The following is a 21,867-nucleotide window of genomic DNA, read 5'->3' as shown; positions in this document are numbered from 1 at the left end:
AGAGCCCTTTGACCACATGAAAGACACAGATCCTTAGACATGTCTGTGTCTCTAACATATAAGGAGAGGGTCACACATGCATACACACGCCAACAATCTGTATACACATGCTGCATGATAGAAAGAATGTATGTGTTGCATGAGTGTTTACCTACTTTTGGAAACATCGTGTGAGTGTGTGTGTTGTGTGTAATAATCTGGGAAGAGGCTTGTTCTTACCGGAACAGTCTGTAGGGGTTCTGGAGGTGGGCTGATGTTCAGCCAATGGAAATTAGGCAGTTGAAGATTATTCAATGTCTCGTCTATTCCAGTTGGCATGTAGTTCTTAAAAACACATGCTGTAGACCAGTTGGCTCAACGGAAACCAAAGCCACGTTGTAATAACTCTGTTTAGATGCCTTTATACAGTCAGCAGGAAAGTAGCATTATTACATGTGAACAGTTGTGTAGCGCTCTGACAAATTTGTGTTCATATTTTGTCATCTTTTTGTTGCTGGCCCGGGGCATACGGTCAAGATTCATAATCAAGAATCCAAACAAAGGCAACAAAAATGCAGAGATGAGAATATAAATGCTTTACAATAAAGTAATGAAGGATAAAGATGGGAGAAATATCTTAACAGCTTGTAGGGAATATGTACTGTTACCTGATTAATACACGTAACATTGACTTATTTTTGGTTACATTTCAGACGCGAAGTGACCATATAAAGACAGAAACAGATCAAAATGCAAGTAGGGAAACTCTTCAATTCTTTGCCTATTTAGTGTGTGTACATGAACAACTGTACAGTTTATAATCCTCTTGTTCAGCGGTCTTTCTATGCAATGACGACAGGAAAAATACAGTGTGTTTGTGTGTGTGTTAAGTGCCAGGTGATGTCTGTGGCCAGGAGTTTAGGGTTAATGTTGCAGCTGCAGGATATAAATCTAGCACTTGTAAAGGAGGAAAGGAGTCCCCCCCCATCCTCTCCCCCTCTGAGATTTCCACAGAAGTGTTGTCCTGTCCACGTGTCGGTGCCTGTGGAAACACACTGCTACACAACCACATAGAGACAGTACACAACAGCCCTGTGTGGTACATAAACAAAGCACTGAATCCAGGGTTCAATTTGATACTGAAAGTAACCATAGGGAATCATTTAAGTTTGGGATGACTCACAACTTCAGCGTGTGCTGACAATTTAGGCCAGAAAAGGATTCTCCTCATTTACCCCGCTTCCCACATTAACAGGCACCTTATTATTACACAGCCCACAGTTTCTAAATGTCATGTCTTTCAGATATGTACGTTTTGTGTTTGAGCCCATTTTGAATTTAATCCTCAAACATCCATGTTCAAACAAGAAACCTGTGTAATCATAGGTAATAACACCAATTTTGGAATCCTACCTTCTGACACTATCAGAAGGGTGTGGGCACCACAAGAGTGAGGTTGTTTTCTTTTTTCCAGCTACACGGACAGTTAGGAAAACCCAGGCAAACTGGTATAAAGACGTATAGAGCCGGGCGCTTCACTGCAGTGCCAACTGTGTGATATTTCTTTTGGGCACTCATCCAAAGAGACATTTCCTGTATGTGCTCTCCCACCCAGTCTGCAAGCAACCAACCCAACGTTCAATGGTCACCATAGCTCCTGAAAACGGTTTCTCTGGCCCTTCCTGAAAGCACAGTGTCACGCACACTGATCCCACGGACTGATGTCAACTCACAGATAAACTGATACAGAGTTTGCTGGCAGAAAACCTAAAAGTGAGTTCTGAAGTCCAAATGTATAAAAATGACATGTTAAGACTCATAGCTGTAATAATAATACAACTACTAATAATAATAAGAAATTTAATTTCTTGCTTTTCAAGGACTCAAAATTGCTGTAATGAAATCACTGCTGAGAGAGATTGTACTGTATATCTATAGATATTTCCTAAATCCTGGTTGGGTCATTCCCAGTCAAAGTGCTTTATTCAATCTAAATGTGTCTGCCTTTTTATTTTCCTGCTGCCAGTCCTCGATTCATGTCTTGCTTGGGAGGCTTGATGTAAGCACAGCCCATGAACACAGCAGCACCCTTTAACCCACACTTGCATCAGCTACTGCTGAGATGCACATTCCATTGCAGATGGGAAAACAGATGGAGACTGACAGAACAAGTGAATGTGCGGCAAAGAAATGCAAGAAGTGATTTTGAAAAATGCCTTACTTAAAGATCTAAGCAGGAATCTGGGATTGTCATTTCCTGTCTGTTAAAAGCATGAATGGGCGCGGTGTTTCGGCATGCAGATCGTGCAGTTTGCCTCTGACACTCTCCGGTTTATAGTTTCCTAACATGGTGACTGAGATTACTGATTCCACATCTGTTATCCACAGCTTTTCCCCACACAATACTTCTGAATGGGTGCAGTGTTCACGTGCTGCGTGAGGGCAATGGCAGCCAGTAGTGGGAAATGATGCTATTTATAGAGCTTTGAAAATACCACCACTTCCTTTCCACTGCCAATTCTGCTGAGAGCCTGTTTTAGAGTTAATGAGTCTGAAAAGAAAGAAATGGAAGTAGTCTGACACTAACTGTTTCTTGAGCGCTGATTCATGTAGAAATTAGCGACACCTCGTCTGTACTTTTTACCTCACTAAAACACACTGGGGAGTAAAACATTCCTTCTTAAGTTCCTGATAATTGTTTCCCAGCAGCACCCAAATTGTCTCTGTTACATCACACTGGAGTTGTGAGAAAAAAAAACTGTACATTTAAAAGCATATTTTCTATTCTAATAAAAACAATACCCCCTTTGGTTTATTCTGGCCATAAAATGAGCAAATATGTTGAAGACCCTGATATCTGGAAAAAATGATATTTGCATTATTTGATATTTTAATATCCTTACACTGTGTTGTCAGAAGCGTGCACTAAAGCGAAATACAGTAAAGTCAAAATAACCATGTCCAATTTCCTGAAGAATAACTATAGAAATAATGATATCTAAAGGGGATTTGAAAATCCTGACATATTTAATGAATGAAGCTCATTGTAACGCAGCTGTCCAAATATAACATTTCACTGCAATCATTCCTCACTGCTCAATATTATAAACAATTATTTAATTTATCCACTAGGAGTTGTAATAAAACATAAATTTGATTGTTTATTTAGTGGTTCATAGCTTTTAGTTTTAAGTTTATTTATATTATTTGGCTGGTACACCCACAGACAGTACACATGTAATAAATGACAATAATAAATATAAAACTGTAAGGTGCTCTTATGATGCATCTTTCTGTTATCATAATTTGCTACAGAAGACAAAAGTAATAATTTTCTCTGTCACTTGGCCTGCATGAAACAGATCAACTGTTCAAAACCAAAGAGTAGAGTGTCCTTTATTAGTACCACAAGGGGAAATTACAATTTACACTCTGTTGTTATTACACACATTACACAGTGCCTATACAAGCACTAGATGGAGAGATGTCAGAGTGAGGGGGCTGCCCATGGAAAGCCACCCCGAGCAGTTGGGGGTTTGGAACCTTGCTCAAGAGCACCTTGGCAGTAGCCAAGAGGTGAACAAAGCTGACACTTTGCATATTTTGCATAGCAGCTAAACAGCAGAAATCCACCAGCATAATTACTTCAAAAATCACGGACGAGGATTAGGGCCACCTCGGAAAAATGTATTTAAGTTCTGAGTTACTTTAAGTTCTGATTTAAGTTCTTAAAGTCCGATTTCTGACTAATCCTTTGCTGTAAAATATACCATGTATTGTATATATACCATGGACCATGTGTTAGCCCCAGCATACATGTGTATAAATTATATTAGGCCATTGTGTAAGATGAGTTGGACAAATAATAAATTAGGGTTAAATAAATCTATGTAGCGGATCATATTCGGTGCAGTGCTGCAATGGTATGTGCCATGTAAGAAAAGAGATACTGTGCAATAGCTTGAACAAGATTTTTCAATCGAATTTAGATAAATAATATCAGACATGGTGAGAAGCAGAGCAAGTCTTTTAATGTCAGCTTGCAACATCAGAACGACTGGAGTACAGAGGCCAAAAGAGACATTTCTTTGTGTGAGTCATTCTACCTAAGAAGTACTGACATGGTTCATTTGCTGTGTGTTTTCCCATTTTCCTTATTCAACTATCCTTCATCATCTCAGTCTAGTTTAAAAATGAAGTTTGCAAAGTCCAGGAGAAAGCTCTGAAAAGGGAACATTTGGACAAATGGGGTTAGGTTTTGTTAAACCACTCTTTATAAAAACCCTTTGATTTAATTCTAAGTAGCTAAAAAAAGGCTGAGAAAGTCCCCATATAACTATTTGACCCTCTCTTGGAGTTCACTCTGTTTTTTATCTCATATAATGGGCTATATTATTCGTTGGGTTTTCATTTCACAAATGCATGTGATTGCTGTCCCATGCAGAACATCATGGAGTGAAGAATGAAACCTTTTTACATGAAAATGGAGCTGTGTTTGGCCAGGGGGGGGGAAACAGAAAGAAAGGCTGACAACATACAGTCAGCAGTACACTGTTCCCAGACGAGGACAACAACAACAACAGCAACAAAACCCATCAGCATGAAACAGTTAAGTTTCTAGCAGATTCATAAAAAAGAATGAGAAGAATAAATAATGACATTACTGTGCATTACACATCATTTAGCTGCAGCTTTTATCCAAAGCAACTTCCAATTAAGTGCTTTCAACCATGAAGGGTCAATCTCCAGACAGCAAAAATAAAGCAACATTAGCTTCAAATGAGCCAAACTACAAAGAGTCCACTGTAAGTGCAACTGTAAGTGCAAGTTTTTTTTTTTGTTTTATCAAATAATAAATAAAGAGTAATACAAACAAGCTAATATAATTAAACATGCATAATTATATATCTTTGTGATACAAACTGAGGTTTTCTTAAATTTGCCAATATGCATTGCAAATGCAGTATTTGACTATCCAATAAAAGCTCCTCCAGATTGGGCCAAAAATATTCCATAAATCTTTCCTTTTATCACTGCTGTGAACCTGTCCCTGCTCAAACCTCGGTCTTTAGTGCTCTGACATATTGCATTTACCACCTCACACCTCCGCTCTTTCATATCATCCCCCCTTTCTTATTTCAAATGTAGTTTATTGTTTCTTCTCAAATCTGTATTTCTTTAGTACATCTCTAAAGATGCACGTGTTACATTATAATGACATGGTGCTGTTCTTGGTCATTGTAATTTGGTGTTTTAATATATGTCCAGGATAGTTATAGTAACTACAACAGTTGCAGTTAAATGTTATATGGCCAAGGTCACCACCTACAGATGAAAAGGAGGAAAAGCAACAATTGGTTCAGATGTCTATGGAACAAGAAGTTAAAATCACCTTTAAATTATGTACAGATATACTTTTTTATTTGTCTACTTTTTACTTGCAATACTTGTACTAATTCAAGAGATAGATAGATCGATAGATCGATCGACATGGGGTTTAAGAGAAACACAATGAAAAGTCAATAAAGTGCAACGCACAGTATGAAGGTCGGCGAACAGTCACCGCCACTGACGCCCACCGCTGTCATTGGTCAAGAAATGAACGATGCATTCTTTAGCGGAATATCATTGGATGTAAAAACCAGGAAGTGGTTGAGTAACCAATCAGCGGGATAAAAGGCAAAAGTCCTCACCGGTTTGACAGCGAACGAATGGAGTGGACCTGGACTCTTCTCTGAAGTCGGGGATTGTTAATTTCAGATCGTCGCATAAATAAATAAAAATTGGTTATTTACCTTTCAGGTATATTATAATCAAACATGGCTGTCCACAAATTGGTGTTGATTCGCCACGGAGAGAGCAGCTGGAACCAAGAGAATCGGTTCTGCGGCTGGTTCGATGCAGATTTGAGCGAAACAGGGGAGAAGGAGGCGAAGAGAGGTGGACATGCCCTAAAAGGTGAGGGGAAAATAATTTAACGTTATCCTATTATCTACTGAGGGCTACTGTCTCTGTAACACTGTATGGCCAATACGATCGCATAATGGCCTCTGCATCAGAGCGTCGACCGCACCTGAGGGTGTCAGGATGGAAGATGAGCAAACGTGCAGGAGTGATGCCTTTACGTGGGTGACCCGGTGCAGTGGTGGGGCCGAACAGATAAGAGTTATACAGACATAGAATATCTCATGATAAAAGTAGGATCCTTTTTCAATTATGTGATCCTTTTGGTCTACGATTCCAGAACAGCCTGCAAAAAGTACAGAATAATTCCACTGGAAAGCAAAGCAATTTGCATAAATACAATTAGCCTAAAAGTGTCGATCATTTTCTTAAATGGACATCGTGCAATGCTTTTTCAGCAAGAGAACAGGAAGAAATCACAAAAGAGACATAGGTATAAACTGAGAGGAGCTTCATTAGACTGCAATGAAGGTTAAGCTGCAACCATTTGTTGATTTATCAATTAGTCGATATTACTGGAATAGAAAATTAATCAGCAACTATTTAGATAATTCCTTATTTGTTTCAGTCATTTTCAAAGAAAAATACCAACATTCTGTGGGTCCAGCTTCTCAAAAGTGATAATTTGCTGTTTTCCTTTGTCATATGTGACAGAAATTGAATATCTTACGTGTTTGTGGGCTGTAAAAAACAATGATATGGTGATGTAAAATGTATTTAGTTATTGTACTAAATACAGCCATGTAACACCTTTTATTTGAAGTTTGGTTTGAGACTTAGTTACTTTATTTCAACACTCTTTATAGTCTCATTTATAAGATATGTTTAATGCAACAAGTGCAGAGTTGTTTTTCAGTAGGCCCAGTATCCAAGTGGAACTGTTCTGGTCAAAATGCATCAAACTCCAGTGTCTCTTACTCACTGAATCTCACAGATGCCGGCTTTGAGTTTGACATTTGCTACACCTCCGTGCTGAAGCGAGCCACTAGGACACTTTGGCTGGTCCTGGACAGCATTGACCAGATGTGGGTGCCGGTGCATCGGACCTGGCGGCTCAATGAGCGCCACTACGGAGGCCTGACAGGGCTGAACAAGGCAGAGACAGCCGCGAAGCACGGAGAGGCTCAGGTGAAAATCTGGAGACGCTCATTTGATATCCCTCCTCCCCCCATGGGCCCCGACCATGACTACTACAGAATCATCAGCAAGGTAAGATATAATATCTCCAATAAATACATACAACCAAGAGCATTGTTGGCCTCTTAGGAGAGACATGGTTTTGTACATATTGACCAACTAACTGCACTCAGGCACAACAAAGAAGAGGCATGACTATAACCAATTCCAGCAGTCAGGCCCTATAATCAGCTGGGTCGCCCTGAATGAGTGAAATCACCAGAAATGACTGGAGTATTTAGAGTATAAATAGTGCATATAAGGTATTTTTTTCCACAGCACAGCTACCGATAGCTTGAATAGCTATATGTTTTACAACAGTGGTAATTATATCTGACAGCCCCTTACAGGAGATGCAGTCCCTTACTGTTTGGTAGCATATCCCCTAAGGTTGTTACCTAATAGTGTGTCCAAGGTGAGTTAATATATGACTGGCAGAAATGAGGTCTGCTAGGTTTAAGTTCAAAGTTCAGTCAAGGATGAAACAAACTGTTCAGATGTCTGCATGGACGGAGGTATTCAGAAGTTAAGATGTAGTAACTCTTAGCTGGCTAATCGAAACTAATTGATCAGCAGCATGTTGATAAGAAGAGTGTCAATAAGGTAGCTGATTCTCTAATTCCTGCAAATAAACACCATATTGCTGGACAATATTGCTTAAAAGGTGACTCTTAGTTACTCAAGGCTTTTAGGCTCTTTCTATTTCCGAATATGAGTACAATAAGTTTCAACAGAAAAGGATTAAAGACAAAGAGATCAAGTATTTTTTTTCTGTCTATTCTGTTCCAGTATGTTTTTTACAAATTGAGATGGTTTCTTGCAGGATCGTCGCTATGCAGACCTGGCTGAGGACCAGCTTCCTTCCTGCGAGAGCCTTAAGGACACCATCGCTCGGGCGCTGCCCTTCTGGAACGAAGAGATCGCACCTCAAATCAAACAGGGAAAGAGAGTGCTCATCGCTGCCCATGGAAACAGTCTAAGGGGAATCGTTAAGCACCTGGAGGGTGGGTGGCATTATGAGATTTTCCCCGCAAGCAATAAGGAAGTTCAAGTAGTTGGCCAAAATACAATTTGTTATTGTTCTTCAATTAAATTCTATCACAAAGATCCTATGTTGTCAACCATCTTGGTAAGAATAGGGCATACAGCCATTTTAAATGGAATTCCATTGCAATGCAACATCCTGGCCCTTTGTTAACTTCCTTTCAGTTGATGTCATTCACATACACTGCAACAGGAAATCAACTTGGGCCCATGTAGAATGTTTATGTTTACTGTGAAATGGTCTATATAGATAATTCACAAACTTCTGTATCTAACTGTTGTGTTTGTCTGGCTGTCACCTGTAGGAATGTCAGATGAAGCCATCATGGAGCTGAACCTGCCAACGGGCATCCCCATCCTCTACGAGCTCGACAAGAACCTGAAGCCTGTGAAGCCGATGCAGTTCCTGGGAGATGAGGAGACCGTACGCAAAGCCATGGAGGCTGTGGCTGCACAAGGAAAGGCCAAGAAGTAAAGACACAGAAACAACATCTCTGTGTTTGACAGAGTAGGTTGTCCCTCACAACTAGTACTGTTTTTCCTAAATCCTAATTTATTTTGGATTGTAATACGTGGTGAGTACACTGTAGATTGTTGTCAAAGGCAACCTCCCTCTACTTGCACAGTCCGGGATAGTAGGTGGTTAACGATTGAGATGTAGACCCACAGCTCTCAAGAGATTGTAAATCATTTTTGTTAAAATGGGTTATTAATATAACAAACTTTTAAGAATGGAGCGTTGAACTGAAATGGATAGCATTGCTGATCAAGGCAGTGTATTATCTGTAGTAAAGATCCCTATGTATCTCTGTGTACTTGTGTACTCCTGTGTACTACATTAAGCTGTGGTGTCCTACGCAGGGATGTTGAATGTCAGGTTAAATGGTCATTAAACCAAATACAGAAAAAAGGAGTGAAATCCTGGCTGTGGTCACTCTTTTGCAGTCAGTAATAAAAATCCAAGCCACAGCACGTGTTTTGATGCTACACACACACACATCTAAGATAAAGAGTGGGGAATGAGTGAGACATGACCCTTCTTGTTGTGGTCTCGGTTTGCTGATGGTGGTAAGTTATACCACCTGTGTGTGTCTGATCATCCTGACTTCATCATTACTTGCCCAGGAAAAAATTCTTATCTATTACAATTTAATTTAAAAAAAGACTTTATGAGACGTTTTTTGTTTAAATGAAATGGACTGCAAAGGATGGGGAACTTATTTTCTATCTCACTTCTTAAAAGCATTCCCTTGGTAACTTTTATTGATGCATTCCATGGATGAAGAGATGTAAGTTTGCAATCTCTTGAGAGCCGGATGTGACAATTAGAACAATTAAACTGACAATATGCTATCAGTTTTGCACTGTGTAAATTATAAATCCCTTATTTGGATTATAGTCCCCCAATTTCACAGTACTATTTTAAGGCGTGATTAACAGAAGATAGAAGGCCTGACTTTAATTATTATTTTTGTCATTCTGTTTTGCCGCCTTTGGACTATCTTTGCCACTTGGTGTCATATGTATGTGCCTCCAGTTGCAATTCCTACAGTAAATGCCTACAGTCTACTAGGATTTTGTTTGAAATTACCCATTATGTCTTATAATATTGACATTTTTCTTTTTAAAATGTAAACCCCTCTGTGGTGATTTAAATGTACCCCAAAAGTTCTGAGGGTAATAAATATACAAATCTAATGATGTTGTGTCTGCTTATCTTGTTGGTCATAAATACCAGAATAAAATGAAAATAAAAAATAAAAAACTATATATATACACATTTTGGTAGAATACCCCTTCAAATTGGAATACTGCTGGACTTCAAGTTCCAGCTTTATCTGGAGGAACAAGTATTGTTTGGAAAAATAAATCAGAAATGGCAATAGTGTGTGGCCAGGTTGGTTCAGTGGGTAGAGCAGGTGCATATATACCTCAAGGTTTATGCCTCGATGCAGAGGTCGAGGGTTCGAATCTGCCCTGTGACGATTTCTTGCATGTCTCCCCCCTTTCTAACCTAACTGTCCTGTCATAATTAATGAATGGTGGAAAAGCCCCAACAAATAGTCTCAAAGAAAGCAATAGCTGGAGGTGTAACAGCAATGCAACATTTTGGATGCCGGCTGCAGTTAGGCAAAGAGAAGAAGAAGAAAAAATGTATATTAAAGTACAGTATGATCTTAAAGATATATATTTTTTATTTTTTAAAAAGTGTTATTGATTATTATTTCACTATAGTAAAAAAAATGTAGTTATTTTATACTAATGATCATTATTATTTTATTAATGATTATTATTAATGTTATTATTTTTCAGACTATTGGAAACAGTCGACATTCTGATCTCACCCCCTAACCAGTTGATGGGGGTAATGCACCAAATCGTTGTTTCTCGAACACCAATAAACCTCAAAGAAGAAGAAGAAGAAAAACTCCAACTTCCGCAATGCAAATCGCGTATATTGTTGTCGTTCGATCGGATACAGGTGGGAGAAGATCACATCGATGAGATGATTTTAGCCTTGGCGCGCTGAGTCTGTTATTTTAGCTGTCTGTGGTTAAAGACAGCCGGTATAATCCTCAAAATGAGAAGAACAACAGAAAATCAAGGAAACTCTCGGTAAGAAAACCTACGGACTCTGTTTGCACTTGTCACTACCCAAGTGACAGCACTGCATTGCTAAGTTGAACCGAACGCGCGTTAGCCAGCTAGCTAGCTAACTAGCTAAACAGAGCACTTCCTGAAACAGTAACGACATGCTAGCTAATATTCCATTTTATTTTGTTAGCCAGGCACTGTTAGTAGACCGTTATTAAGTATAAAGCTACGTGGCTGTTACGGTGTTTTTTTTTTCTGAAAGTGAGCCAAGCATTATGTAAAGACTTAACGGTAACTAATAGGTTACCTAGCAATTTATCCCCTGAAGCGTTAACAATTTTTTTACTGGACTCGACACGTTTACTAACGTAGCGTAATAGGCAGAAACTGACTATACAAGGTGTCTTGTTTGTATTGGTCATAGACATGTGTTGACTGTGCATGACAACTCGCGCTAGATGTGTCGTTTCTGCAACACTATGGTTCTTTATCTGACGTTACCGTTACTCATTTGAAAACTAAGTTGCTTTGTTCTCGTCTTGGTGACCAGACTAACTTTTGATGATCGAAGCATGATCAGTTCCCCCTCTCTGGCTTTTTTACAGAACTCTTACAGAATACTTTTCCCCGAGGAATAAAGGTGGGTCAAAGTGTGGTCTCGGAGAGCAACAGTGTATTTACTTCGTAATACTCGCCTTAACGCACTTGTGTTTTTAATGATGCATTTTAACATCTAGACATGGCAAACAGCAAATGCAACAACATGGGGCTCTAAGTGAGACAGTTTTTTTTGAATTGCCCCCTTCTTGGAGCAGATTCAAAGCCAATATAAATTGATGCTGGCTGGCTGACATTTGGCAACATGTCAACACTGTTCACACTTGACCATTCAGTGGCACTAAATATATTAGGAGACATAAGATCATAATGCACAAATGTTTCTTCTTATTTTAGTGAAGGATCTTGTATTCCAGCAGGGCTCCCAACCCCACACACCTTTACTCCAGGAGACTCCAATGAAGCCTTCTCAGCTCAACCGGCTTTCTTACCCGCCTCCTAGGAGAATGTTGCCACTTCAAAACCCTCAGCTGTACCAAAGGGACATACTACGTCCATCAGGGCACCCTCCTCATCCTCCAGGACCAAGCCATTCATTGGGGCTTGTTCCAAGCAGCCCAACTAACATTGGCCCCTTAGTGAATAGGTCAAATCCCATGCCAAGGGGTAATCCGGGTCCTCTGCAGCGCCAACACTATCAACCTCCAGGGTCTTCCTACTCACCGTGGTTTGCTCCAGTCAGCCCAACTGATAGTACTACAGCTAATAGGCCTCCCAGTGTCTTTTACCCTGCAGCCCCTCAATTCAAGAACGATTCAAGCAATCACTCCCCATCCTCCCACATCAGGAGAGATCAAGGGACTGAATCCATGGTTACTTTGTCCTACTCAGGATTTAAAAATTTGACGGCACAAAGACCAGAATCAAGCAAGGTATTGTTTCTCTTTTTCATTATGGCCATTAGTGAAATCAAGATTTGTTTAAAAAGTTTTGTTAGTTACCTGTACTACACTAGCAATTTTGTGATGCTTAATTGTTGTGGCCTTTAACATTTATTCTGTTAGGCTCAATCCAGTGATGTGAGAAGTCCCATACATACTATCCAGCTCCACAGGCCCCCCCCGATTCCATCATTCTACCCCTGTGCAGTTCAAGACGTTTTCCCGCAGCCCCTCTCACAATCAAAAGATTGGAGTCCTGAGAAAAGCCAGTGTCCTTCGTGGGGCTACCAGCCTTCTCCGAGTACCCAGTCTTCTAACAGGAGTAGAGGTGCCAGTTTACCCATCATGCACGGTCCTCTTGCCCCTTACCAGGTAAACGTTTTCTAAAACATCAAGTTCAAGTTTAGGATTTTGGTAACAGAATTTGAGCTGATCATCATTACTTCGCAAGCATAGTTTCAAGCCAGGCCTGTGGTACTGGGGCCAAAATAATGTTGACTTGGGTAGAACATGGTCTGTTGTTCTCAGCTTTTGCAATATGACGTTTTAAAACAGAGATTTGGGTGATATAGCTTAAAGAGCATTTGCCAGTTGTTTAGTAAGTAAGTGTCCCTATATGTATTTAACTGCGTGTTTCTTGTAAACAGTGCGAAAATTGAACAGCTAGTTATTTAAATTATTTACAGGGTACGTTAACTTACGTTGTTATACAAAAGTACAGGTAAGGACTGGATCAGTGTTTTGCTTTACACGCTTAACCATGGAATTTGATGTAGTTGTCACTCCATATTAAATGCTAGATCTAAGATCTAACAGCATCTGCCATCTAGTATGGATAAGACCAAATGAGTAATGGAGGACTCAGACGCATCATGTATTTAGAAATAGTTGAAAGGGTACAGAGATACCCAAGATGCCGCTGTCCAAATGTCAGCGACTGTCATCCCTCTGAGTAAGGCCATAGATCAGGAGAACTTACATTTACTTTTTACTTATTTGTTACTACTTTGGACCAAACTTGTGTGTGGACTCGGGTTAGCGTGAATCCGCATTTAAATACTCTGTGGTCGCTAGGATAGTACCTGTTCAGGTGAAAGTTTTAAATTTAACTTAGAGAATCCTGGGATTACCTTGTATTTAACTCATGACCCAGGTGTAACTCTGTCTTTGATGGTATGGGATGCTATATAACGCTGTTATTGTTATTTTTTCATTGTTTTTTTGTTTTTTTTAGGACCAACCATCTAAACGGGCACCTTCAAGTGAAAATGTAATCACAGGTAATATTGGTCAAAGTACATTTTTTCACCTTTCAATGATAAAGCTGCCAACCTTGTTGGCGTTTAATGTTTGCACTGCAGTGACATGTGTTGAGTTGCATCAGGTGTTGAGTTTGTGAAGAGGTTTACATCATCTGAAATTGTCATTGAGCGGTATGTAATGCTAATTCACTTTGCTTGAGTGATGAAGATAGATGGCTCTGGGAATGTCAACTGGTTTGGCATGTCTTAAAAAATTGGATGGACATTTCTCAGTAGCAGAGTATTATGATCATCTCCAGTGACAGTAACAAAGTTGAAGTGTGGAACCTTCACTGTATGTCAGTCTACTTATATGACCCAATACCTTGACAGGCAGGAAGGGGGAGAGACTACTGCAACACAGCGTTATTATGAATCCTACTGCTTTGACAGTGTTTGTTGTTAAATTACTTTCACTGCCAGAGGGGGGAGACTGGTACTCTTTACACGTTGCTAAATTACTGGAAAAACAACAAAAGAGAAGAAAAGAAGCTCCTAGTGAAAAAATGGCAGTACATGAGTAATTGTACATGGTAGCATAGTGAAATTCAGCTGAACACAGACATTGGTATTTATATTTGTGGACAATATTTGTAAAAGTAAGTATATTTTTCATGTCTTTTTCTGTCTCCAGAAGGGGTTTGGAATTCCTCATCTCAGAAGAGGTGCAGGGAGTTTGAGGACTGTGGAGACGGTGCCAAGAAACTGCGTCTACCAGATATAAACTCTGGCAAAGCACAGACACCAAAGCCCACTGTTGGCAACTCACTCACCACTTCGCTGCTGTCTCAGCCGTCATTGAGGAATTCTTTAGACTCGGAAGTGTCACCAAAAACCACAGATAGCCATCTGTGCACAGAACCAGCACCTGGCCAATCAACACATTTGGAACTGTCTTCCACATTTAAACCCACCCAGTCATCCTGCGCATCACTGTCACCAGAACCTTGTATAAGACGACCATCAATTGGGGCAAAGCAAGCCTTTATAAATTCCACCCAGGATCACACTTTGAAGTTACGAGAGTTTAGATCTTCAAATCCAGGTGAAGAAAGGAGGAAAAGAAGTGAGGAAAACAATAAAAGGAATAAATCAAGCTCTTTCTTATCCTCTGAGGTATTCCAGAAGGACACTAGTAACTCACGTCATGTTCAGGTAGGCAGACACCACACTGGTCATACTCATCGTACCTCCACCTTACCAGTCAAGACCCTGAGCAGAGGTAATCATGTGGGGGAGAGCAGAAAGTCGGACAGTAGCACTCCCAAACCCGCCTTAAAAACTAATTCAGGTTCTCTTAGTTGTCGTACGGTAGAACGGAACAAGACTGCCCGACCACGAAAATCAGTTGCAATCCCAAATGACTTAGATGAGCTTTTCACCCCTGATCCCATGACCTATGTAGTTGGCCCTTTACATAAAACTGTGAAGCCCAAGTTAGATGGGATCAAATCCCCCAATTCAGAGAAAAGTTGGTCATCCAGCACAGTGAACAGCTCCAACACCTCCGTTGCTGGGTCCTTGTGTTGCAAAAATAGTTCTCCTCATGCAGTGGACACCCCAGTCTCTTCCTTGCCATCAGCGCAACAACCACAAGGCTTGCCATTTGTGGTTTTAAAGCGGGTAAAACTAGAGGACTTAAAATCTATTTGCTCTAAGGACGGTGAACTCAAAAACGTCCAAATCACTTCTTCAGGATCGCAGTTTAAATCTGATGAGAAACGCACATCTCTCACCCCCAACAGTGAGAGACCCTGTGCTTCAGAGACTGGCGCAGAAACTGCTACGTCTCATTGTGCTCAGTCTCCGCTCCTGGACAGGCAGGCCAGTGAAGGGCATAGAAAGCTGGTGAACGAAGAGGATCCTATAGATGTGGAGATGGACCTAGGCCTGAGCTTTGCATTAGATTTGGATCCAACTGAGAGCTCCCATAGCAGTGAGGAGGAGCAGCTGCTTTCTTTGCAGGAGATTATGGAGCGTGTTACTAAGCCTCCAGATACGCCAGAGAAGGGAGCCTTCTCAGGGCCTAATGCACCTAGACATCGCAGCTGTCAGTCAAAAACTGTAAGTATCACATGGTTTGACTTTATTGTACATATAGTTGTGAATGAATGAATGGCCACAACTTGCTGAGCTTAATGACCAATAAAACCTGTATTATTGTTTTGGTTGTATCCCCCACAGCAGCCATTGCCACCCATCACAAAGTCAGGCATCTACAAGAACAACCTCGACCAGATACTGAAGGAAATAAACAACAATAAAAAGTATATTATGCAGAAAACGTCATTCTCATTACCTTTTCAGCAGCTGCCCACGAGATAATTTGATTAGTTCATTTTCTCCACTCTCTTTCCATCCATCAGAGTGAAAGAGATTGAGACGCAACTTCAAACTGCTTGGAAAGAGGACCTGTTGAGATTAGCTGAATACGAGGAGGCTGAGGAGAACCAGGAGGAGGGCATCTCCGCTGAACAACAGTAAATCATGCAGAAGCACACTGACACATGATACATTGTCACTGGGACACAGGCCTTGCAAAGTAGTTGTAATCTGCATTTTTATGTCATTTATTTTCTAGGGAATTCCTGCAGCGCTACTCTTTGATGTCCAATGCAATCAGGGAAGTGCCTCCAGGAGAACTTGTGTTCAACCTGGAGAAATTTGGCCAGATCTTTGACCCTGACACGCTGCAGCTCAGACAATGCATGGTCAATCCACAAGGGACAGCACAGAAAACGCTTCTTTGGTGAGTTGTATTTGTATGTGGATTAGAGTGCGGATTGGAACAGGGGAGACTCATTACCTCCAAGGCCAGTGTTATAAAATGAATAACGTCGGGGTTAAATTCCTGGTGAGGACATGAATGAACTTGGCTTTCAGTCTGGGGTTTATTTCAGATACTGCATGCCCTGTACAAAACGTAAACTTATTCTACCAACTCTGCTCCGGTCACATCTACACCTCCAGCTCTGCTTCCTCTTTCTCTATCTCTGTTCTGCCCACTTTCCACACACACACACTCACACTGAGCTCTCTTAAAGGAGCCACAGCACCATTTTACAACCAATGCCTTATTGTGCTGATGTGACTGAGCCCGACCTGAACATCCTTTCTAAATATCTGTTTGGGTATCTATCCTCTAGTGTTGGATATTGTTGTGAATATGTTTTTTTATACCATATATTAAAGTATGATTAACCACATATTTACCGTGAATAATTATGTATGCTTATAATGCTCCATTGCTTTATTAATAACATATGAGAAGTGGACAATGTGCTTGTGCAACTAACTGTATTCTTAGTGTAGCTATTGTTGCTAAAGCAGGTCAGAATGTTCTAGGGGAGAGACATTGCAGGGTGGGAGTGAAGGCCACGTCTTATTTGGGGAGACAAGGAGAACAGGCAAAAGGTTTAATGAGCTTTTGCCGTGGAGTAAATAAAGAGGGTAAGACTTAGTGAGGAGGGTCAGACAACTCTGTGACTGCTGCATGCTGAGTTTCATGACTTGTCTGGAATATTCCACTGAATAAATGATCATTAATCAACATCTTAGTTTCTGAGTGTATTTATCTGGACCCTGAGACCGGAGCAGGATTTGAGCTCCAACAATATACGCATGAAGGTTCAGAGCAACATGTCTCAACAACTGAAGACGCTATTGTCATGAAATTTGATATTGGTAATTATGGTCCTCAGTGATGTGATTAAAGCACATTCATGCTTCCCAAAGGATGAACATTTTCTGTCTCGTCACACTGTTGGCATTTGTAGCATAGTGTCGCGGTGCTCCCGTTGCAAAGGATTACAAAATATATGCTGGCCTCAGAAATAAAAACTGCTTCGGTGGACACAGGCGTTTATATTGTTCAATAGCAAAGCTTTAGACTCTTAGTTTTGCCAATTAATGAATTCCTCTAAGCTTTCTCTCGCCACTTATGTTCCCCAGGTCCAGCCCTGCTCAACTGAGATTGCATGTAATTATTGGATTGTTCCAGGAAGCGTACGACTACTGCTCACCCTGTCCAACTCAGGTTACCCGTTTCCTATTCAAGGTAGGCCCCACATACACACTGTATGAAGAATTTCAATAGGGATTTCAGTTGAATTGTCTGAACTTTGGCAGTAATTCTTGGTTGATCCTGTCAGATGATGTCAGTCCATAGTGAGAGGATGGTATCTGAAAATATACTGCAGGCCCTCTGTGACATTGCGTACACAGCTGCTTATCAGATAGGTGAGTAGGCCCCACCCACCCACACCCGAGCTTGTGGTATTTTCTCATTATCGGTAGGACGGTTTAACGTGTGTCCTTTTTGTGTGTATGCTTCATCAGTGAAAAATGGAAGCCAGCTGTTTAAAGTGTGGGTGCCCAGTTTGGCGGATGTGGCGCTAGTCCTGATGAATATGGGAATTGCGTTTGTTACTCTCTTCCCTTTTGAGAATCTTCAGCCTCCATTTACAGAGGGAGATTTGCTGTAAGTAGCGTTTCTGTTTCATTCTTTTCCTCGTTTACTAGGTAAAACCTTAAGTTCTGAGCAGAAAATTGTTTATTTTACGTTTTTGTTTAAATCTCACCTAGTTAAATGTCTGTGTATTTGTGAAGGGAGGACATCCACATCAATAGTGAGACTCCTTCCAGTAACAGGGAACAGAACACTTTCCCTGAACACAACTGCAACAACATCTTGAAGGTGATATGCAAAAGGATGTCTGTAAGAAAGAGTTTGGCAGAGAGAGAGGCAACCTCACCATTCAGATCATTCACAACTTGGTCGTTTCTCCTGTGTTTTGGTTCTGCAGTACCTGTCTTACTGTATGGGCCTCTGTCCACGGGCGTACAGCGACGATGAACTGCTGTTGCTGCTAACTTTGGTGACACGGTTGGGCCTGGACACGCGGCTCATCCTCCAGTCCAGTGTGGAACTGTTCCCTCTGCAGCACAAAATTGTCAACAACATCAGGGACTGGGACACCATGGTCAGTTCGGACATGCGTCAGATTCCTTAAAAGTCATAAAATGTGCATTTTCCGGGCTTTCCAAAAAGTTGAAGAAAAACATGTAATTAATAGAAAAATCGTTTCCAATATGTACCATTACATGGCAAATGTGTGCAAAATCATTGCAGATTACAGTCATGGAAATCTACTGGCCAAAATGTGTTCAAACCCTGTTAATTCATGATTTTTATTTATTTTTACTGAGATGATTATTGATTTATCAAAAATGTTTTTTAGCTGCCCCGAATTTGTCTGGCCCTTACTGATCTGACAGATGACCACCACAACATGTGCCTACTAGTTCAACTGCTGCCTGAGGACACACGTGGAAAGTAAGTCTTTTTTTATTAGTTTTTCTCTTGTCTCCATTTTTTCCATCACAATAAGACCAAGCGTCAGATATTTGATTTCATTGTATTGCACGATGAAAAATGTTTTCACTTTTGTTTATATAGGCAACTGCGAGGACATCTGAGCCTGTCCATGATCTCAAAACTGTTGGATGGAAATTGTACTTACAAGCCTAGAGGAAAAGAGTTTCAGGTAATCTGTTTCAGTGTGTAACCTAAACATGTATAGTTTCCTTTAGATCCCAGCAGTTGAAATAAATAGTTATCTAAATGACCATCACAATGTAACACCATATTCAGTAAGATATAGTTCTCTGATTCTTGTTCTCTTCCACGCTTAGCTCTCTGACCTGAGGCCGTACCTGCCCCGTATGCAACCCTCGACCCTCCTCCGGGGCATGCTGAGCTCCTCCAGCCGAAGTCAGAAAGATAAAGACGAGAACATGGCCACCCTCGACCAACAGGTGAGCATGCCTTCAACTTCCAAATGTTCCAGCCTTAAATCAATTTGATCACTCTTGTCTTGTTTTATGCCTAGTTTTTATTATTGTGTTAATTAATCACATCATTTTAACTGAATGTGTTTGTGAATGAGTTAAACATGACTTGCGATTTTTTTTTTTTTTCTGATGCAAGTTTCTTTCCACTTTTCCTGTGTTACAGTCCTACTACCTCTGCTATAGCCTTCTGACCTTGGCAAATGAAGCTTCCAAATTTCAGTTCTTCCCAGCTCATCAAAAGGTATGACTTTATTACTGGTCTCAAGTGGTTATTAATCCGCTGAGTTATCATGGGGTCTTTTCATCTCTGAGCCATTTAAGAGATGAGTAAAAGTTGTCTTGCCTTTTTCTTTTGGCTCTCAGGAGCAGCTGCTGTTTTTATGCTGTGAGCTGGAAACGCACATTAAATGTGACATCAGAGAGAGTGAGAAATGTCTTTACCGGAGCAAGGTGAGTTGATTTAAAGAAATTTCACAAGTATGTGTGTGTCACAGTGTATTTTTATTTAGATCCAGACGCAGTATTAAAATGCATTTAAACAGGACATATGAAAAACTGATGACAACTGACTGATTTCTACTAAATGAAACACATTCTGGATTTGGGTTTGGAACCGGAGGGTTGTTGCTTCAATCCTCGTACAGACCAAAGTGTGGTGGTGGACTGGTAGCTGGAGAGATGACGGTTCTCCTCCTGGGCACTGCCAAGGTGCTCTTGAGCAAGGCACTGAACCCCCAACTGCTCGGGGCGCCTTTCCATGCCCCCCCCCCCCCCACACACACACTCTGACATCTCTCAATTAGTGCATGCACAAGTACTTATAGGTACTGAACATGTGTGTAATTCAGGCAATAATAAACAATATAAACAATCAACGTCTAACTTCCTCCTCTCCTTGCAGGTGAAGGACCTGGTGGCCAGGATCTACACCAAGTGGCAGATGCTCCTCCAGAGGACTAGGCCTCTCAATGTACAGTAGTCTTATACATACTTTTATAGGAATATTTTATTTAGTTCTTTTTCCTCTTTAAAAGATGAAAGCAGTATTCAGTTAAACAAAGCTTAGTTCAGTTAAAGAGTCCGCTGATAAAGTCAAAAGTTTGTATAATTCTCATTTACGTTTCTGTTTTCCTTCTGTAGGGTAAGCTGTACGACTATTGGCAGCCTTTGCCTGGGGATACATTGACAAGCAGCCAAGAACTGCAGGAGATGGACAACAGTGATGAGGGAGAGGGGCCTGTGATGGAGGAGGACGAAGAAGAGGAAACCAATGAAACTGAAGAGGCTATGACTATTATTTCTGAGGACGAGAAGAAAAAAGAGGGAGATGACACAAACAAGACGGGGGACTACATGGAACCCGAAGAAATTGAGGGAGACAACACAATGGATGACCCAAAGAAGACGGGGGACAATATAAAGCCTGAAGAAAAGGAGGGAGATAATGCAATGGATGACACAAACAAGATGGGAGAAGACATGAAGCCAGAAGAAATGGAGGGAGACAGTTCAATGGATGACCCAAACAAGACTGGGGATGATCTAAAGCCTGAAGAAAAGGAGGGAGATAATGCAATGGATGATACAAACAAGACTGGGGACGATATAAAGCCTGAAGAAAAAGAGAGAGACAATGCAGTGGATGACACAAAGGAAACGGAAACAACAGAAACCGTTCATGAGGAGTTGACCCGAGAGATGCGAGAGACGGTACACAAGCTGGAAAAAGAGTGTACTGAAGCAGAGACTGAAAATCTGGTTGAGTCAAAAGAAACATCTCTCCACAACCAGGTTGCAGCATGTGATTTAGTGTCATAGAGATTTGTATTTATCAGCTTTTGCCTTAATGTTAAGCTCAATTTGCACATCTGCTTATGCTTTTCGATACCTAAAACCCATGTTTCATTGTCAATATAAATACTAATTGCTTATTTATGAAAAAACTTCTTTTTTTTTTTAATAACTTAATGTTAAAATCTTAAGGAAATGACTTCTCACTGCACCTCTGTTTACTCTTGTAAAAATGTGTGTGCGTGTATGTTAAATACATTACTGTATTTGAGTGCCCACGACAACCTGTGTTTAATTGGAGGGGAATGTATCCATCCTTGTTGTCTTTAGGCTATGTTCATTTGTTAAAGTTAAGTCATTTCTAAATAATAGCTAATAATCCAGTCTTAAAACCTGATGTACCAACCGTATGATGTGACAATGCTCAACATCTACTTGACTGTAACATGTTAAAGTTTCAATCTTAAAAGCATTAGCATGCAATGAGGTACCTCAGCTATTATTGTTTAATGTAGTAGTTATCATAAAACAATGGGCCTTTTTCAAAGTAAACTGTAGTAGGAAAAGCACAGGTGTTACAAATAACATTAACAATGGCTCTGTTCTATTCAAATGTCTTCACGTGTTTTTTTTTGTCACAATGAAAAAGGCATATAATTCAACAT

General features: G+C 40.5%; 2 protein-coding genes across 6 annotated transcripts; both read left to right on the top strand.

The window, feature by feature from the left end:
* The first annotated feature begins 5,641 nt into the window (after nt 1–5,641).
* On the top strand, nt 5,642–9,318 carry LOC117959990 (phosphoglycerate mutase 1-like). The gene is made up of 4 exons (XM_034897419.1): nt 5,642–5,937; nt 6,878–7,152; nt 7,943–8,123; nt 8,469–9,318. The coding sequence occupies exons 1-4, from the start codon at nt 5,799–5,801 to the stop codon at nt 8,636–8,638; spliced, it is 765 nt and encodes a 254-aa protein (XP_034753310.1). The 5' UTR covers nt 5,642–5,798; the 3' UTR covers nt 8,639–9,318.
* A 1,263-nt stretch (nt 9,319–10,581) lies between these two features.
* slf2 (SMC5-SMC6 complex localization factor 2) lies at nt 10,582–21,481 on the top strand. Of its 5 annotated transcripts, XM_034897417.1 has the most exons (22): nt 10,582–10,779; nt 11,364–11,398; nt 11,713–12,248; nt 12,381–12,629; nt 13,492–13,532; nt 14,188–15,622; nt 15,743–15,825; nt 15,925–16,038; nt 16,140–16,307; nt 17,510–17,615; nt 17,710–17,797; nt 17,897–18,038; nt 18,167–18,254; nt 18,364–18,540; nt 18,799–18,893; nt 19,017–19,104; nt 19,253–19,375; nt 19,575–19,652; nt 19,775–19,861; nt 20,313–20,381; nt 20,552–20,978; nt 21,042–21,481. In XM_034897417.1, the coding sequence occupies exons 1-22, from the start codon at nt 10,745–10,747 to the stop codon at nt 21,227–21,229; spliced, it is 4,452 nt and encodes a 1,483-aa protein (XP_034753308.1). In that variant the 5' UTR covers nt 10,582–10,744; the 3' UTR covers nt 21,230–21,481. The 5 variants fall into 5 exon arrangements, with proteins under 5 accessions (XP_034753308.1, XP_034753307.1, XP_034753305.1 ...); XM_034897416.1 differs by having other exon boundaries at nt 15,746–15,825; nt 20,552–21,481; XM_034897414.1 differs by having other exon boundaries at nt 20,552–21,481.
* Nucleotides 21,482–21,867: the final 386 nt, after the last annotated feature.

Source organism: Etheostoma cragini, chromosome 17 (assembly GCF_013103735.1).
Source record: "Etheostoma cragini isolate CJK2018 chromosome 17, CSU_Ecrag_1.0, whole genome shotgun sequence".
NCBI classification, from domain to species: Eukaryota; Metazoa; Chordata; class Actinopteri; order Perciformes; family Percidae; genus Etheostoma; species Etheostoma cragini.
Note: the sequence above shows the minus strand (reverse complement) of the source record. Positions and strands in the feature narration are given on the sequence as shown.

Coding starts and splice junctions, on each gene's coding strand:
- LOC117959990 (XM_034897419.1), top strand. CDS start 5,799: ATGGCTGTCCACAAATTGGTGTTGATTCGCCACGGAGAGAGCAGCTGG. Junction 5,938..6,877: donor AGGTGGACATGCCCTAAAAG/GTGAGGGGAAAA, acceptor TGAATCTCACAG/ATGCCGGCTTTGAGTTTGAC. Junction 7,153..7,942: donor ACTACAGAATCATCAGCAAG/GTAAGATATAAT, acceptor GGTTTCTTGCAG/GATCGTCGCTATGCAGACCT.
- slf2 (XM_034897414.1), top strand. CDS start 10,745: ATGAGAAGAACAACAGAAAATCAAGGAAACTCTCG. Junction 15,826..15,924: donor GAAATAAACAACAATAAAAA/GTATATTATGCA, acceptor TCCATCCATCAG/AGTGAAAGAGATTGAGACGC. Junction 18,039..18,166: donor TTTACAGAGGGAGATTTGCT/GTAAGTAGCGTT, acceptor GTATTTGTGAAG/GGAGGACATCCACATCAATA.